We start from the raw sequence: 20,467 nt of genomic DNA, 5'->3' as shown, positions 1-20,467 counted from the left end.
TGAAAATGACCATAGTCACCCTACACCATTGATCTAATGGGCTACCATTGATCTAGTCCCTTCATCGAAGAGGAATCCCATTCATAAGATTCAAGTGTGCACATAACCAATGACTTAATGACATCTTAAAAGAATTAACACTCTATCAAGGGTACTAAGATCATCTGATAAGGGTGGCGCCTGGGAAATGACCCTGATTTCTTGGTTGATCAAGCAGATTCAGATCCAATCACAAAAATTGATCGGGCAATTGGCGTGATTTTCTTGCGAAAAAAGATCCAAAACAAGATTCAACAAATGAACAGTTCCGATCTATCAAAGGTGGGACCCACTATGCGGTGGAGACTGTCGTGAGGTCGGGCCCCACTAAAGCATTCCTTGTGGCACCAATAGGGTGCCCTTTGAGTTCCTCAATCTGAAATAGAGGACATACCTATAATATGACTCTCCAAGTAAGGAAATCACCTTCTAGATTGCACCCATTCTCCTTATTTTTCTCAGCTTCCAAAATAATGCAAGTGATGTTTGGCGTGGGATACATTAAAAGGAAGCAAAGATGACAAAAGCACAAACGGTTACTTCTTCAAATCCTACCGTTTCTACAGCTTTATTCGTGCTAACCTCGTGATTATGAAATGCTTTTGCATGGTATATGAGAGAGAGAGAGAGAGAGAGAGAGAGAGAGAGAGAGAGAGAGAGAGAGAGAGAGAGAGAGAGAGATGAGGTCTACTCTTCTTCTTCTTCTTATGTTGATCATGGCCATTATTGGAAGGGTTTTTGCAGAGGATAGAGCAATATATCTAGTCTTAATGGAAGAACATCCAGTAGCTTTTCACCAAGTTGTTGCACTAGGAGAACAAGGGAAAAGGTATATACTAATTCCATTTTTGAGGGAATTGACACCCCTCTTGTTTTGATATTGCGACCCCACTTTCTACTCTATAGTCTATACTATTCTTGTTCCATGCATCATATTATGGTGCAACTGAGGTGTGTTGTGCCCATGGACCATTGGATTGTCGGGCCAAACATCCATCCATTGGAACCCATGATCGGATGATCCTAACCCTTAACCATCTAATAAGTGGCCTGCAAGGGGACTAATTGGACGGTTGAGATAGTAATTGGGCCCAATACCATATCAATTGCAGTTCAATAATACTGCACTAGATCATTTTGGTTGATGAAGATTAACAAATTCTTGCCATATTTTAAGTATTGATTAGATGGAGGAATGAGATTTTTGTTTGTGATCATAGCCAAGATAGTTCGGAACTAGCGAAGCACTTGGTGGCATCTCATGATCGGGTCCTGGAGACTAATCTCGAATCCGGGAGTTACAAAAAGCTTTACAGCTTCAACCACATCGTTAATGGCTTCGCCGTCCATACCACTCATGCTCAGGTATGTAGGATATTAAATTGACCTTTCCGCCTCTCTTTGGGTGCGTTTCGATTGCCGGAATCAGCCCTAAGATCACATTTTATTCCAATACGCCTAATTCCGGTATTTGGTTAAGAATATGAATGGGATTAGAGGGCGAAAATAGCACGGTAGCGGAATTGAAGGGTAAATGATGGAATGTATTTCCTCCCACAAGAGGTGGTATTCTGATTCCGTCCCAATCGGATTGAATTTTTTGTTCAAATTCGTTTAAATTATTTTCCATTCCGTCTCCGGGAGAATCAGAGTGGGGGTCAGAATATGATGTTGATTCTGATGCCTAATTTTGGCAATCCAAAAGCATCTTCGTTCCACTCCCGAGTTAACTCAGAGTCATTGAGTCGCGTGTAGCCATATGGCTATACGATTTGCTGATTCATACAATTAAAATGCTGGATCAAGAATTTTCTAGAAAAGGAAAGGAAAAATCCTTATAAAATTTTATGCGTTTTTTACACACACACAAAAAAGATAACATGAACCAACAGTGTTCAATTTTTACTTAGTGAGACCTTTTTTAATGATAAATTAGCTTCTTAAGTGGAGGGGAGACCTGCCCGGAGGGTGGGAAAAGGGGAGAGACTCGAAAAGAAACAAATGAGTAGATGATGAGAAGTGGCTAAAAAGCAAGAAAAAAATAAATCATATTTTAGGTGGAATTTTTTGTTTCATTGTTTTTCCGGCTTTTCTTACGTTCTCCTCACTTAGTCCCCCGTGTCTATCCCTCTCCCACCCTCCATCACCATTGGGTAAGCTAATATTCCAGGGCGGGGGGGGGGGAAGGGAAATCACGGTAGCCAAATATGCCCTAAGGAAAAATTTTCGTCAGAAATATTTTTTCTTGCAATCCAAACAAGGTCTCATGTGGTTTTCTTGTATATGTAAACAAAATTTTCTTGTATGTAACTTTTGAATCATTTGTGAGATTCAAATATGTTAAACAACCAATTACTCCAACAGCTTATGCCGTTAGATTTGGTGTTATTTGATCATTTATACTTCAACACTCCCCTGATGTAACCTTTGAATCATTTGTGAGATTCAGATATAGTAAACAACCAATTACTCTAAAAGCTTAACCTGTTAGAGTTGGGTTATTTAATTATTTATACTTCAACACTCTCCCTCATGTGTGGCCCCTTTTTTTGAGTTGACCGTACACGTGGATTTTTAATATCAAAGAATTGTTGGGTTTTGAATCCAGGGCTTGCCGTGAGGCAATAGCTCTGATACCATGTGAAACAACCAATTACTCCAATGAATGCTTAAACTGTTAAGAGTTGGTGTTATTTAATTATTTATACTTCAACATCATTTGTGAGATTCAGATATTATTATCTTTCACATAACTTACAATCACTCAAAACCATATTCCAGGCTAAGAAACTTGAATTGGCCAAAGAAGTAAGGCTGATAGAGAAAGACAGAGGTGCAAAGTTGATGACAACATACACTCCATATTTTCTTGGGCTGCCTCAAAGTGTATGGATCAAAGAAGGAGGGCCGAAAAATGCCGGGGACGGAATCGTGGTCGGAATAGTTGACACGGGTATCGATCCGTCGCATCCGAGCTTTGCTTATGACCCATTGAACCCTTTTCGGGCAGATCTTCCCCGATTTTCTGGTGATTGCGATTCCGGTCCGCAATTCCCGCCAGGTTCCTGCAATGGTAAGATAGTCTCTGCAAGGTACTTTGCAGCTGGGGCTGCAGCCTCTATGCCTCTAAATTCTTCAAAGGATTTCTTGTCACCCTTTGATGCAGTTGGCCATGGAAGGTTAGTAAAAACTTTGATAATGGCAATAACTCAGCTTGTCTTTAATAACAAATTTGTTTTTATGGAAGTAATGTATTTGCCCCCTTTTTTTAACTTGGGACAGCCCCTTCTGGTGTAAAACCATAGTTAGCAAAACCTTGTTTCAAACTGTTTTTTCGTTTAAAAATTTTTTTTTTTATTGGTTTGTCGTTTAATTCTCCGTTTAAAAACTTTTACACTGTTATTTTAGGAAAACGTTTTAGGCATTTAAAATCCATTTTTTTGGCAAATTTTCCAACTTTACCCACCACTGTATTTTGTAAATGTAAAAAATTTAAATGCAGATTTTTTGTGTTTCCTTGCTAGCTATGAGTAAAACACTAAGGGGCCGTTTGGATAAGCAGATTTTAGAATCCGGGATTTCTTCAAAATTGTAGCTAAGAGATAAGAGAAGAAGCAGACCAGCCGTCGTTTTTTACTCATTTTTTACTTCTCGCCCTTCTTTCCGTCAGCAAGAGAATAGCGAATCCTGTCATATTTCCAGGTTTTAGAAATCTCAGGATGCAGGAGAGATTTTTAAAACCTAAATTTCTCACTTTAAATCGAAGAAATGATGTCAGGACAACATACAACAGCTTGATCATGAACCCTCTTTTACACTGTTTTCATACTAAAAAACCTGGATTATAAAATCCGCGTATCCAAACAGCCCTAAAGGTCGCTGTCCCAAGTAAAATAAAGGGGTGAATATATCATTTCCCCTTTTTATAACAAAAATTTATATGCTTCTTATTGTTATAAAATGACTAATGTAGCTCTATTTTGATAATTAAAAAAAAAAACTCTGCTTTGATACTAATGGATTATTAATTGATAATGTTTCATTTTCAGTCATGTGGCTTCAATTGCTGCTGGGAATTGGGGAGTCCCCGTGACTGTAGATGGCTTCGAGTATGGGTGGGCCAGTGGAATAGCCCCACATGCAAGGCAATGTTATTGACTCCTTCCTACCTGTTGGTTTATTATTATTAGAGGAATGCTAAACTCAAGGGCAACCCTGGAAAAAAAGAGATGAAAGGGTGCCTCTAATTATTTCTTCAACTAAAATTGATATAATTTTGCATTTTTTGAACTCAATGTGATGATGAACTATGAATAATTTATACAGAATTGCTATTTACAAGGCCATATATCCAGATATAGGGACTCTCGCAGATGTAATCGCGGCAATCGATCAAGTAAGCAACCGAAAAATTCTTCTTTCTTCATTGAAATGCAAAGGAATTAAGTGCAAAATTTTGTTTATATTTACAGGCAACTAAAGATGGTGTAGACATCTTAAATCTCTCTGTTGGGCCGGACGAACCTCCTGAAGATACACTAACCTTCTTGAATGTATTTGATATTACCTTGTTATTTGCACGTAAAGCGGGCATTTTCGTGGTACAAGCCGCAGGGAATAAGGGACCTGCGGCATCGAGCGTAATATCTTTCAGCCCTTGGGCTATGGGCGTAGGTGCTAGCACCACAAATAGAAGATATTCTGGTGGAATTTTACTCGGCAATGGTCGGAAACTCCCTGGCGTCGGGTTATCGGGCAAGTGTTTTCTTTCATTTTTATTAGCTCGAAAGAACATATTAGTTGTCAGCTAAGTCACAAATATTGTTCTCCGGAATTTCTCGGCAAGGAAAAATCTCAGGATATATAATTTTTTTATTTTTTCGGATTTATACTAGGTAAATGGTAGAATAAAATTATTCAAAAATATATAATTTAAGGGGGAAAATATAAATAAAAACGTCGAAAAAAATATTTCGATATTATGGCAATATTTTCATGGTAAATGGTAAAAATGACAATATCACTATATTTTTAAGGTCTCACGATTATTTCACGATTTTGTTATTATATCAAAATGCCGCGATAAAATCTCAATATTTTATAAGTGTGAGAGATATTTGTGAATGAGGACTGTTGCACGATTTGTCTGAACTATAATAGTGCAACCTAGAGATCAAACGATCAGGATTGTACTCGGTATTCAATTTTTAGATAGGACCCACATGATGAATCGTTTGGATCACACTAATATTGTGTGCGTGGGTGCATCTTATGACTGATGAATTATTCCTCTCATGGTATCATTCCCCTAAACACAAAATCACCAACCTTAATTTGGGACATGTGATGGATTATTTTTATAGGGATTTACTAGGGACCATCTCAGAAGGCATTTTACAGACCGGCTGTTGCATGAGAGAGCAGCCACGTCATATGAATTAAATGAAAAAAGACAAAATTGGAGCCTATGTGGCTGCTCTCTCATGCAACAGTCGGTCCGTAAAATGCCTTCTGCTATGGTCCCTAGCAAATCCCATTCTTTATAACACTACATAGATTTTATAATTCAGGATTATAAAACCTAGGATTTTACAAGCTAAACCTGGATTTTGTAAGCTAAAACCTGGATCTAGGATTTTACAATCCAGGATTATAAAATCCATGTATCCAAACGACCCCTACATGCATCTAATCTAATCTAATCACTCTTATCTCTCGACTGTTTTACAAACAGGTCCTAGCTTTGGACAAGGGCTATTCCAATATTCTAAGTTGGTTATGGCTAAGGATGCAGTGATGGTGAATTTGAGCTTCCCAAAATCCCCAGAATACGTCGAGGAGTGCCAACATCCAGAGGCATTAGATCCTGCGGCGGTGCGAGGAAGCATTGTTATATGCAATTTTTCGGCGGGTTTTGTCAATGGTAGCTCTACAGTTTCCGCCATTATCGACACCGCAAAAGTTATGGCATTTTCAGGGTTTGTGCTCGTCGCAAACCCGGTGTATGGGGATTTTGTCGTGCAACCTCTTCCATTTTCCACTCCTGGCATCATGATCCCAAAAATATCCGATGTACAGGTATGCGACAGCTTATAATCATGGTTTCAAAACTCCCCCAAGTCATTGTTGACTCGCCTTTGACTCATTTTTACCTTTGCTATGTTCTTGCCTGAGTCCACATTTTGCTTTACAGAGTCACTTAAAACTCCTATGTCTCTCCTGAGTACTTGACCACGTCAACCAAATACTCGCTCGCGTTAATCGATTATTCGGCCACGTCAACAGAATACTCGGCCACTTCGACTAGTATTTGCTTTGGCCGTGTCAAAAAGCGCATCTGCGTTTTGGAAACGCTGCTTATAATACTTAAAGCTCTCTTAAACTCCACACCAATATTTAAAGCTCAAATGAGACCACAGCTAAGGTAAAAAAAAAAAAAAAAAGTGAACTCGGGCAGAGTCAATGATTAGCACCTTCAAATTTTCATTAAATTGGGACGTTTTTTATTCTTTTTTACCGCATCTGCGTTTTGAAACACTGCTTATAATACTACGACCTCTCTTAAACTTCACAACAATATTTAAAGCTCAAACGAGACCGCGGCTAAGATAAAAAAAAAGAAAGGTGAACTCGGGCAACCGTCAAATTTTCATTAACAAGCAGGGAAGTTTATGATGACTTAATAGGTAAAATTGAGTTGACAAAGGCGATTTGATGATTGATTCAAGGAGTTTTAAACAATGTTCTACAGACTAGTATTCTACATAGCATGAAGAACATAGCCACTTTTTCACCCTACAAAGTTGCCTAAAAAAGAGGAGACCTAATTTGTAGGGTGGGAAAGGTCATTTTAGGCCATGTTTGGCCACCAACCATGAATTTTTTTTCATGGAATATTAGCTTACCATGTGTTGAGACTTGAGAGAGGCGTGGGGAGTGGCACTGATAGAGGGAGAGAATCGAGAGCCCGTGAATGGGAGGATGGTGTCAAGTGGCCGAAAACAAAAACTCTATTTTGAGTAGAGTTTCTCTTTTCCTTGTTTTTCAGCTACTTCTCACCCCCTCCTCACTCATGCCCTCTCTTAGCCTGCTTGTCCCTCTCCCAAGTCCCAACACTTGAAAAACTAATATTCCATGGAAAAGACTTTCATGGCAGCCAAACATGGCCTTATAGATTTTTATTCTTGTTTTGGACTTGGCTGAGTAAAAAGGCCATAACTAGGCCTGATCATTAAATGTTTTATTTGTGATTCCATGCATGTTAGGCCGGTCAAATATACCAATGCATTTATATTATGTTCAAGCAAAACCACTGTTTAAAAACTCCCCTAGTCAATCATTGACTTGCCTGAATGACTAGTTTTCGACTCTATCTAGTATAAAAAAGCTCATTTCATTTCTCGAGTCAATAAAAACTCACCGAGTGATCTAGTTTCACCTTGGGCAAGTTCTTCTACAGCTACTAGTTTTTAAATACTTTGGCAATGCACATGTTTTATGCGCCTTACATGTTTGTCTCTCTAGATTCTTTTGGAATACTACAAAGGCCAAACAGATAGAGATCAAAGAGGAGTTGTGACAAGATATCGCGGAAGAGCGAGAATTGGAGAAGGAAGAATTGCTTCTTTTTGGGACGAAGCACCTATTGTGAGTAGATTTTCATCGAGGGGACCCAACATTATAGACAGTCATATGAACTTAGCAGATGTACTTAAGCCTGATATTCTTGCTCCCGGAGATCTCATATGGGCAGCTTGGAGCCCAATGAGTGCTGCCGATCCGATCCTTATGGGTAATCACTAACAACTAAGTAACATATATTCCATATCCTTTTTATTTGGGGGGTTTTACAAAAGAAATCTTCTACTTTGCTTTATTTTTGCAAAAAAGGATCTTCTTGGAGATAGAGTCATCAAGGTTGAGTGAATTTTGCAAATCAGGTCATGCCATCACTTTTTTATCATAACTAATACCCATGGTGAATTGTTTTTTACTTATAAAAAGATCAAAATGTCCTTATATGTGAAATGACAGAAATTACCTTAGAAAAAGAACAAAATACTAGGGCTGCAACTCGGGTCGGGCGGGTCGGGTTTTTTTTTCGGAAAACCCACGATTCCCAAACCCGGCCCTACCCATGATAAATCTCGGGTCGGGTCTTGTCGGTTCGGGTTTTTTCACGCTGACGCAATTTTTTAAGGAAAATTCTTGTTTGGCAAGGCAACTCAACTCATAGAAGCAAAAATTACACTCACATTACACTTGAATCAAACAATGATGTAATTACACTCACATTACACTTGAATCAAACAATGCTGTAATCAAACAATGTTGTAATTACAATCAAACAATGCTGAATCAAACACTTGAATCAACTCAACTCATAGAAGCAGAAATTACACTCACACGTAATAACAGTTGGTGCGTGGGTTTTCACTTTTAACTTTTAACTAACAGTAGAAAAAAATGTACATACTATAACTTATGTAACTCGGGTCGGGCCCCTTCAAACCCGGCTCGACCCGAGATTCATGCGGGCTTTTGAATGCTCAACCCGGCTCGACCCGAAACCCATGAAACCTGAACCCAACCCAGGCTATTTTCAGGTCGGGTCGATGCGGGTCGGGTAAAACCCGGCTCGAGTTGCAGCCCTACAAAATACCCATAATGATCAATGATAAGTTTTAAACCATGGATGTGGGAATATCATTTTTATATATACCTGTATTCTTAGCTCATGGTAAGTGGGTGTGAAAAAATATGGGCCCACCACATCAAAACACGACGTCTAATATGTTGGGCCCCACCCTACGGGCTCGGGTGGAGACAGTGGGATCTACTCTATCAAAACATGAACAAAATGGTGGACCCCACCTGCTGCATGGGCTTGAGTTGAGTTGGTGGGACCCAACCTATCAAAACATATTAATTAGCATCATGGGTATTTTGGTCTTTTTATGAGGTAATTTTCGTCTTCTTAACATTTTGATCTTTTTATAAGTAAAATCATGTGCACCGTGGGTATTTCGGTCACAAATTGATAGCATGGCCTGAATTCCAAAATTCACTCAAATAGGATGACTGTATTTGCAAATTGTCAAACTAGAAGACTCTTTTTGCAACTAAAGCAAGATGGAAGGTTTTGTCTGCAAAACCACCTTTATTTAATCCCGAAAAGAATGCGGCCCGAGGTGGACCGCAAAATATTATGGGTACGTTTGGCTGTCAAGAATTGTTTTTCATGATAAATTGGACATCTCCAAGTAGAGATGAGGATGAAGTTGGATGAAAATCCGTAAACAAAATCCCAAAACTAGTGTCTCCGGCGAGGAGAAGTTGCTAAAAATTGGGAAACCAAAACTCAACTCAAAACCGGATCAACATTTTCCGGTTTTTTAGCAATTACTCCACTAGTTATGGGATTTTGATTCCGGATTTTTAGCCGACTTCACTGTCATCTCCACTTGGAGACGCCCAATTTATCATGAAAAACAATTCCTAGAAGCCAAACGTGCCCTACATATAAGAGGAAGGAACCAAGAGGTGGACTAACTGCTTGCCTTGAGAACAAAAGAATGGATAATACATAGCCCTAATTTGAAACATAAAACTTGAATCTCTAACAAGAGGAATTCTAAACTGAAGGGAGCCCTTGCAAACATGAGATGAAAGGACACCCTCATTGGCTGCACGTCGCTCTAAAATGTTAGAGTCAAACTAGTATTAAATGTACTTTGGTGATGCACAGCCAATGGGATATGGCTGCACGTCGCTCTAAAATGTAAGAGTCAAACTAGTGTTAAATGTACTTTGGTGATGCGCAGCCAATGGGACTATGGAAGAGCCCTTTCATCTCAATTTTGCAAGGGCATTCCTCCTTTATCTAACAAACATCTTAGAATTAATCTCTATTCTAATCAAATGCACAATGTGGTACTAATTTTGTTTAATGGAATTGAAGGATACAATTTTGCACTATTGTCTGGTACAAGCATGGCGACTCCTCATGTGGCGGGAATTGCCGCTCTGATAAAGCAATTGCATCCCTCTTGGACTCCATCCATGATTGCCTCTGCCATTACCATTACAGCATCAGAGTATGATAATCGCGGAGAACCCATTAAGGCTCAAGGCCCCGACTTCACTCAGTTATATCAATCCACCCATTTTGATCATGGGGCCGGCCTCATAAATCCGGCCAGAACCATTGATCCAGGCTTAGTGTTCTCTTCAGGTAACTTATCTGTTAAAAGCAGTTAGTCTCAATCTCACAGACGCACACAATTTGTAGTACTAAAACTTATTAGAAAACCTTTTCCTCTAGAATTTCTTAAACTCATTCATACACCCCTCCTCTCCCTCTATCCTTTTTTACTCTTATTATTGCCAATTTCCGCAACTCGGCATATGTTGAGGCTACGCTATTTTACACCTTATGCTACAATGGGGTAATGCCCAAGATTTTATATCCATTCCTATCATGGGTGGGGCCAGCATTTTACACCTCTTGTTTTGATATGATGGGCCCATCATTTTACATCTCATGCAATTGACGGGATGGGCCCACTGTTTTCACCTCCAATTTTTACAAAGAGGGGGCCCACCATTTACCCATATGTTATTGGTGGAATGGGGCAAAACATCTCTACCCAAACACATGCACAGGTGTGGGCCCACCATTTTACCCCTAATGTTATTATGGGATGGGCCCCACCATCTCTACCCTGTGCATTAGAGTGGGGCCCACCATTTCACACCTCCTAAAATAATACTAGTATATATATTTTTTAATTGTTAAGATTATAGTAAAGAGAGGACAATCCATAGATGGAGAAGTTCAACGGGAAAATACAAGCCAAACGAGAGATATTTGATTTCCTTCCGCCTTGATTTGTAGATATTTGATTTCCTTCCGCCTTGATTTGTAATAATACTAGTGTAATATATCTATGATTAGCCCTGTATTAATATGAAAACGTGCTCAGGTCTTTATCAAGTCACCAATCACTTGTTAGAGTTAACTCGACACAAGTTTGAGTCGATTTTTCAGACTTTTAGAATTATCCACATTCAACCATACCAAACTATACAGAAGATAAACTAACTTTTGGTTTTTTGTAAAGCAGAATTTGAAGACTACATAAATTTCTTGTGCTCCTTGCCAAATGTGCAACCCGAAATAGTCACCGCCGCAACAGGGGTAGCATGCAATCTTTCTCTTCCCTATCATCCATCAGATCTCAACCTTCCAACAATAACCATATCGGACTTGATTGGATCTCAATCTGTACGGCGCACTGTGATGAATGTGGCAAGCTCGGCGGAGACATATATGTGCTCTGTGATACAACCAGGAGGCGTCGTGGTTAGCGTTCATCCACCATTGTTCACTGTAGCTCCACTAGAAACCCTAGATTTGGAAATCAAGCTTAATGTGACCCAAGTGTTAGATGATTTCAGCTTCGGTGACATTGTTCTCACTGGAAGTTTAGATCACATTGTCAGGTTGCCCTTGTCTGTTTTTCCTGTTTTAATGTCTGAATAGAAATTAGAATATGATTGAGGAGAGACAATGACATCCAGGATAGCAGTTCCTGGATAAATTACATTTTGTGCCAAACAGACGTAAAAGGGACAACCTTCATCATATCATGCAGGTCTCATTCCCAAATTTAACAATACTTATAACAAATTATAGGGAAATGATATACTCACTCCTTTTTTCTTACTTGGGACATCCCCCCCCTCTCTGTTAAAGTATAAAAGATTAAATTAGCGTCATATCCAACAGCTTGAGCTTTTGGAGTAATTGGTCGTTTGACATTGGTATGAGAACAAATTAAAGGTCCTGGCCGGGTTCAAAACTCATTGATAATAAAAATCCACATGTAATGGCCAGCCCAAAAGAGGGGTGTCATGTGCCACGTGTAGGTCAACCCTAAAAAAGAGGGACCATAAGTGATGGAGCAATTGGTCATTTGATACTCTCTAGTGTAAAAGAGTAATCATAAATATAGTTAGCAAACATGATTCGGTAAAAATACGGGACTCAAAAAATTTGAGTTTAATACGGTATTGGTTAAAAAAATGTAGTAAAAAAAAAATGAAAACACAAAACATGCATTTAAAATTGGGAAGTGATATTTACAACCCTTTTCATCACCAGGGACACCTGGTGCCAGTATACCAATGACTAAAGGGGGCCTAATGTACTTGATGTCAGAAGAATCTAGCGGCCTTGATTGCCACGTACACTGGCGCTGGGTGTCCCTAGTGATGAAAAGGGGCGTAAATATCACTTCCCTTAGAATTTTGTAATTTACAAAATATAGTGGGGGTAGAGTTGGAAAGTTGGAAAAAATCTGTTTAATACGTTTCAAACATGTTCCTAAAAAAAAAAAAAAAAGGCTATTCTTACCGTAAAAGCATCGAGTGGAGTATTAAAACGGCAAACCAATAAAAAACCTTTTTTTTTTTGGAAAAAACAAATGCCGTTTAAAACAGCATTTTGCTAACTATGGTCATAAATATATGAAGAAAACGTTTCATAGGTAATTGAAAATTTTCGAGACTGCTCAACCCAAATGATTTTCTTAGTTGGCTTCTCTCTTCACTTACTCTCTTCTTACCCAGGCTAAGCCTTTATTGTTGTTTGGTACGAGGAGCAGGAAATCCATGAGTAAGTTCATTCCCACTTTCCTATCCTTATACCCTAGCTGAGTGCAACTTGGATCTGGTTGGGTCCGACCCGACTTGAAGAACCCATTTTCCTACCTGAAACTCATCCCGACCCGATTTCCAACCCGAGAGGTTCAACCCGACCCAAACTAAGTAAGGAACCCATTTTTCCAACCCGAACCAGACCCAACCCGACCCAACCTGAGTTTTTAAGCTTAAAAAGTAAAAAAAGTATAAATGTTGGGAAAGCTGCCTTATTTCCCACCCATGGTGGTGGCTTGGATGGGAAGGCAAAGGCAAAAATAGATATTTCTATTTTTAGCTTTTGAGGAAAACTAAACTATAAAAAGAGAAGTGTTGTTTTCTTGGGTTGCGGCGAAGCAAGACGTCTTTGGTGTATCGGCTGCCAAAGGAGGAAGAAGAAAAAGAGAGAGAAAGGGAGAAGAGGTTTTTCATCTCAGGGTTTTTTCTTGGGTTCTTTTTCGGGTTTATCTCTCGCGTTATCTCTTGTGTACGGTCTTGGGTAGAAGCAAGGAAAGGGTTACAGGTTTGTGGGTTTGTGATTAATCCATTGTAATCCTTGTATATTGTTTTTCACATAGTGGAAGATCGTGTTTCTCGCCCGTGGAGTAGGCTTGGCCGAACCACGTAAAATATCGGTGTTCATCTTGTGGCTTGTTTGTTTATTTTACTTTTCCGTTTAATTTGTGCACGATCGGATCGAATTGCCTGGCGGATTTTCTCAACAAGTGGTATCAGAGCTCAGGTGGAGCGATTGTCAAGGCTGGGTGGAGTGATCGTGGGTGTTGTGGTTAGATCGCAGTTAGAGCGATTTTTGGGAGTAGAAAGATTGTCCAGAAAAGATTCTAGTGCGAGGTGGAACGCTACACCGTGAAGTGTGGAGTAATATGAGATGGCGGTAAAATCAAGTTCTACTCAGTTCAACATCGACAAATTTGACGGAAAGGGTATTTTCACCCTCTGGCAGATGAGGGTGAAAGACATCTTAGTTCAATAGAGCTTGGCTAAGGCGTTGAAGGGAAAGGATGGCAAGCGTAAGATGATGACAGTACCTGCATTGGGGAGGATGGATCGAAATCCCTCTACAAGGTTGACTAGGTGAGTCAACGGGTTGGCAGCTACACATGTGCATTGGCCGTGTTGATCGAATCGGGAAGAGTCAGAACCAAGGTGATTCGAGGGTGTGCAGCTGGTACTTCAAAAGGCCAATGATGGTTTGAGGCGATAGCGGACCGGTGGCAACATCACGAAAAATCTTCAAGTGGCTGGGAAATAAGCTAAGGTGGAGATTGTTGGGAAAGCTGCCTTATTTTCCACGCATGGTGGTTGCTTGGGTGGGAAGGCAAAGGCAAAAATAGAGATTTCTATTTTTAGCTTTTGGGGAAAACTAAACTATAAAAAAAGAAGTGTTGTTCTCTTGGGTTGCGGCGAAGCACGACGTCTTTGGTGTGTCGGCTGCCAAAGGAGGAAGAAGAAAAAGAGAGAGAAAGGGGGAAGAGGTTTTTCATCTCGGGATTTTCTCTTGGGTTCTTTTTCGGGTTTATCTCTCGCGTTATCTCTTGTGTACGGTCTTGGGTAGAAGCAAGGAAAGGGTTACGGGTTTGTGGGTTTGTGATTAATCCATTGTAATCCTTGTATATTGTTTTTCACATAGTGGAAGATCGTGTTTCTCACCCGTGGAGTAGGCTTGGCCGAACCACGTAAAATATCGGTGTTCATCTTATGGCTTGTTTGTTTATTTTACTTTTCCGTTTAATTTGTGCACGATCGGATCAAATTGCACGGCGGATTTTCTCAACAAGTTTTTCCACACTCCAAAGAAGAAAGCCACTTCCTCTGATACCAGATTGTTGGGGTTCCACGCAAAAGCAATAGTCCCACATCTGACATGTGAAACGGATGTGAATGGGTTATAAGGGAATGGGCACCCTCCCTCTAACAGCTAGCTTTAGGGGTGAGTTCTACCCGGTTTGATTCCCTACAAATGGTATCAGAGCTAGGGCGTGGTAACCCTGGTTTGCCTCCGAGGGAGGGAATGTCCCTTGGGGAAGATCTCGAAAACCCCGGTGTAGTTATCTCGTGGTTCCCACGTTGCCACCGCGTGGAGGGGCGAGATAGTCCGCGTGGAGGGGGAGATTGTTGGGGTTCCACGCAAAAGCAATAGTCCCACATCTGACATGTGAAATGGATGTGAATGAGTTATAAGAGAATGGGCACCCTCGCTCTAACAGCTAGCTTTTAGGGGTGAGTTCTACCCGGTTTGATTCCCTACAATAAAAATGTTGGGTTTCACTAGGGTCGGATTGCCAAAGCCTCAACCCGAACCCAACCCGGGTTGGGAAAAGTCAACCCAAACCCGAACCCGACCCAAACTCAACCCGAACCGAGTTGCACCCCTAACCTAGCGTCCTCTTTGGAGAGAGAGAGAGAGAGTCATTTTTGTAAGTGAATATCATTGTTCTATGTATTATAATGTTTTGTGCCACCAAAATTACTTTTAGGGCATGTTTGGCAACGGTGAAAAATATTCCATGAAATATTTGTGGGGCTAATTGTGAAAGATTTTGGGCCCACGGATATTCCATGGAATAATTTTTCATGGTTGCCAAACATATATACCCTTAGTATATAAATTCTTGTCAGTTCTCAAAGTGCAAGTCCTTTATTTGATGTTATATTCCCTCTTTTATGTAGACACGTTGAACGAAATCACGCTTCTCTTCTTGGCTTCTTCTCCTTTTCTCTTTTTTCCTTTGCTTTAAAAAACCATGGTTTGCGTAGAGGTCTCTATCAATAGAGGGTGAGAGAGAGATATTTGAAAGGGAACATACATGCATGCATGCAGACAAGACCCTAGAGACAATAACTTTCCCCATCTTAAATAATGCAGTGAACAGTTGGAAGTAAGAATCATACCTCCATCACTCCTTTTCCTTGTGAACACCTCACTTTCTTCATGTTTCTTTAATCAGAGGAAAGTCTTAGGCCATGTTTGGAAACCATACAAAATTATTCAATGGAATATTCGTGGGCACAACTGTATGAGAAGGGCTGAAAAAGAAGGGATAACCCTAAACAATAGTGAAAAGAAAATCCTTATGTGGAATTGGGGTTTTGTTTTCTTGGTTTTTAGGTGCTTTTCATGGTCCCTTCACTTCCATCCTTTCGAGCCTCTACATCTCGCAGTCACCTCTTACAACTTGACTCGCAAATATTCCATGGAATATTTTTTCATGCCGGCCAAGTATGGCCTTACCAAAATTCTAATTCCCCTCAATCTTGGTTAGGCCATATACACGTGTATGAGATCTAGACCGTTTATTTATATATAATTAATGAGCTGAATATTGGATGAAATCTTATCGATCCGATGACGATAGTTTCTATTGCACGTTTAAAATGAAGATGAGCAACGGATTTACATTCAACTTAACAAAAGGGTGATGATATTTTCACGGTTTCACCCACCTGCATTACGCATGCGCCTCCCTTGTAACATGATTTGACGTCAAAAAACATTAAAGTTGCTCACTTTTCACTTCAAATCACATTATAAGGGGAGCGCATGTGTAACGCAGGGGAAGTGAAAATATCGCCTCCCTAACAAAATTCCTCACAAAAATTACACAATATAAAAATTGCACAATAGATAATACTATCCATAAATACAATTTTTATTTATATAATTGAAAATTTCTTGAAAAAAAAACCGACGTTTGGAGCTTAAAAAAAATCCCGAATAATTTAAAAACACAAATTTGATGAATAATTCATCGATTTTTCATATATTATTTATAAATCTTGCATAAATTCTAAATAAAAATTAATCTTCACATCCTAATCTAGGAAACACATATTATTTCTTGACTTTTAGAATATAAGTATACATATAGTAGATATAAGAATCAAAAATTCAAAATACATTTAAAAAATAAAATCTAGAACTCTTGCTAAACATTACTGGATTTTTCTGAACATTCATCTCATCCATTAATTAGAATTTTCTCGTTGGTTTATTCCTGAATCCGAACGCCTTGTATTTATGTTATGTGACTATATCCCCCAGACCCCACAATGGCGGGAGCCTCGTGCGTTGGGCCGTCCTAGCGTAATAAGTGAAATATTTGCATATTTGCTATGAAAATTACCAAGGTACCTTTATAATTAATTATCTACTCATCCATATTTTGATAAGGGAAAATGTTTTCTACGCGATACCTCAGATAAGTTATCTGAGCAAGAGCTCAAAAAAACATATGGGCTCACATTGTTTGGATGATCCAAAGCATTCATTTGGATAGTCCAAAGATAGATAGAGTGTGCACAAAAAATCTGCTTCACAGGATTATCCTAACCCTTCGATTTGTGGAGGTTAAAGTGGATGGGTATAAACTTCCACAAATCTGTCCATTTTTAACCTCAAAAAATCGAAGGGTTAGGATGATTCTATGGAGCTGATCCAAAAATCGAAGGATTAGGATGATCCTATGGAGCTGATTTTTTGGGCACACCCCATCTATGTAAGGGGCCTATCAAACGAATGCTTTGGATCATCCAAGCAATATGGACATGAATTTTTGAGCTTTTGCTAAGGTATCACGCAGAAAACGTTTGCCCTTTAGATAATGGTACATCTCTCGGTGGTTTTTTTTTTTTTTTTTTTTTTTTTTTTTTTTTTTTTTTTTGCGCTTTCCTAATTGGCTCCCAATACTTATGAAATTATTACATCCTAAAAAGTCTCATCAGAAAATGGTTAAAAAAAAAAAACAAAACAAGAAGAGAGAGGAGTGCAATTATCTAAACGAGGGAGTGGGGAGTGGGGATGTGATCTCCTTAATTATTAAGTGACTCTAATATTGCCACGTAAATTTTATATTATTCCACCCATATCAGACTCATCAGTTTGTCTTATATGTGAAATATTAAAAGGCATGGGTGAGAATCTTAATGGCCCCACACCAACCCGGACACACGTCTTGCTTTCCATGAGGTAGGGTGCAATTATCAAAATGGCATTGACTTGCTTTCTTGCATTTATTTTCATCAGATATTCAGATACCATATCAACTACCCACTACAGGCAAATTATCCATATTATATGGACCTTGCGAGGGGTGTGTTGGTAACAAAAACATGATGTCTAAATTAGGTGGCGATGAGTTTAAAAATGCAAAGCATTTGACACTCGCTTTGTCTAGACTAAGATAAGATAATAGGGAAAATGTTTAAATACGTTTGTTAGTTGAAGCCCAACCTTTTTAAAATTATATATGGATTAGTCATGGGTCATGATTTAGCTAAAATCTTTTTAACTTTCTAAAAATGGAATTGCTAGGGACTAGACCCGGCAAAAAGTGACCCGGACCTGTGGGTCCACCGGCCCGCCCGTAAATTACGGGTCCGGGTCACCAATCAGTGACCCATTTGAAATTGACCCGCGGGTCCACCCGGCCCGTCAAAATAGGGCCGGGCGGGGTGGACCCGCCGGTGCTCGTGGAGAAGTGGAAAATGAGTAATTGTCACATTTTTTTTCATTTTTTGTGTAGTTTTTTCTGTAATTGTCATATTTTGTAATATTTTTCGGTATTTTTGCTCGTATTTTTTCTACTTTGGTGCCATTTTGCCGCAATTTTTCTATAAAGTTTTTAGTACCGGGCATCCCGCCGGAATCTGACCCTACCCCGACCTCTATTTGGCCGAACCTCCTCCACTATTCTCTTCTTTTTCTACCACTATCTCCACATAAAACCCACTTCATTTCTATTTATTGCTAGCCACCTTTGCACAAATCGTACTTCCTGCTTTTTGCACATAAGACAACTCTCAAAAAGTCAACATGAATGGGCTAACAGCGCATGATCACATGCAATTGGAGAACGTAACGTTGGAGAAGGTGGCTAGCAAATCCTTTTATAAATAAATAAAAAATCTTAAAAAATTATGCCAAAAATCCGGTTGACCCAGCCCGTACGTGCCGGGTGCGGGCCCAAACTTAGTGACCCGTAAAATTTCCGGACCCGGACCCGGACCCGTACGAGCTGGGTCAAACCCAGCCCGGCCCGCCCATTTGCCAGGTCTACTAGGGCATATCACAGACGGCATTTTGCGGACCCACTGTTGCATGGGAGAGCAGTCACGTAGGCTCGGATTTTGTCTTATTGATTTAATTCATCCTATGTGGCTGCTCTCTCATGTCATGATTTAGCTAAAATTATTTTTAATGCCGTTAATATTCATACTCACCACGTCTCCAAGGATAGATATCCCTATTCCCTATGTCGAACAATTCCAGTAAATTTCTAATGCTATTTATGTAAACATTCATTAGATAGGCTACTGATATTGGTATGCCATATTTTGATACTTGCACAAACTCATCTTGTCGTTTATTATTTAAACAGCTGTTACAGGTTATCACCATACCCAAAAAGCTCTAAGAAGCCAATTAAAAAAGAAAAGACGAGTTGAGTTTGTGCAATTATTAAAACAAGGTAGTGCCATATCAGTAGCCATTAGATATTGGGGAAAATGTTTATTAGGGGCGGCCACCTCATATAGCTTATACGAGTTGGCGCTCACAAAACATAAGGGCCCACTTTGTTTGGATGATTTAAAGCATTCATTTCAAGAATCTTCTCTTGGGAAGATTTAAATGAAAGCTAAAGATAGGGAAATGATACACTCGCTCCTCCTTTTACTTGGGACAGCCCCCTCCAGTGTAAAAGGGTAGTCATAAATACACTAGAAGGGGCTGTCCTGATTAAAGAAAAGGGGCGAATATATCACTTCCCTAAGACAATTCAAATATGTGGGCCCCACTTTAGGCCACCAACCAATAGAGAGTGCTGTTAAGGACATCCTTGACAGCGGTGTGTCACCAACATTTCAGTCATTTTACAAAAAAAATATTTTTAATTCGGTTCTGTTTGGATTGTAAGGATTTTATGAAAAAAAATTAGAAAGGAAAATGTGTCTAAACTCTCCTGCTTTTTACACACAATAAAAGATAACTTAAACCAACCCAATTCAACTTTTACTTAGAAGAACCTTCAAGTTATGATAATATTCCTCTAAATTAAGCAAAATCATGTCATTTCCCTCAAAATTATGGAAAGAAAAAAAAAATTCCATCAACAATGTTTTTCCTTCAATTCAAGAAAAGTAAAGGGAAATGATATCAGCACAATTATATTTTGATATTTTCACAAAGGGAAGTGATAAATCTACGCCTTTTAAGTACTAGGGATAGCAAGCAGCAGAGTATCAATGACTGCAGAGGGGTTGATGTACTTCACGTCAGAAGGATTCAATGGGACTGATTGCCACGTACACTGCTGCCTATGCCCCCAACTCCCAAGTAATCCATAGGGGCGGATATATCACTTCCCTTTCACAAATCATCTTGTCTTTCAGTATTTTAAAATGGGTGTTGATAAATTCACCCTCTTATAGGATGAATTCATATTTATTAAAATTGACTATACAACCCACACTAAATAAGTTGTGCCCCCAAAAATCATTTCAATAGGATGATCCCAACAGTCCGATCTATTGAGATTTGATTATTGAGTTTCTCCATAGATTGGAGGGCTAGAATAGACCTGGCAAACGGGTAACCCGCACGGGTACGGGTAGCCTTTCATGACTCGAAACCCACCCTGGCGGGTTGGGTATACCCGCAGGTAACCTGGCAAATTCAAGGTGACTTCACGGGTTGTCTGCTTAAGTT

At 39.5% G+C, this 20,467-nt stretch overlaps 1 protein-coding gene across 1 annotated transcript; it reads left to right on the top strand.

The window, feature by feature from the left end:
• Window positions 1-706: 706 nt before the first annotated feature.
• On the top strand, window positions 707-11,742 carry ALE1 (PA-domain containing subtilase family protein). The gene is made up of 10 exons (XM_077374785.1): window positions 707-868; window positions 1,260-1,404; window positions 2,821-3,218; window positions 4,089-4,184; window positions 4,366-4,435; window positions 4,512-4,794; window positions 5,774-6,117; window positions 7,564-7,831; window positions 10,001-10,273; window positions 11,166-11,742. The coding sequence occupies exons 1-10, from the start codon at window positions 720-722 to the stop codon at window positions 11,582-11,584; spliced, it is 2,445 nt and encodes an 814-aa protein (XP_077230900.1). The 5' UTR covers window positions 707-719; the 3' UTR covers window positions 11,585-11,742.
• The last annotated feature ends 8,725 nt before the right edge of the window (window positions 11,743-20,467 follow it).

This window comes from Tasmannia lanceolata, unplaced genomic scaffold (assembly GCF_043159265.1).
Source record: "Tasmannia lanceolata isolate RefF3 unplaced genomic scaffold, GAP_Taslan_0.1 ptg000003l, whole genome shotgun sequence".
Classification (NCBI taxonomy): domain Eukaryota; kingdom Viridiplantae; phylum Streptophyta; class Magnoliopsida; order Canellales; family Winteraceae; genus Tasmannia; species Tasmannia lanceolata.
The sequence above is the reverse complement of the archived record's forward strand: the minus strand, read 5'-3'. Positions and strand labels throughout refer to the sequence as shown.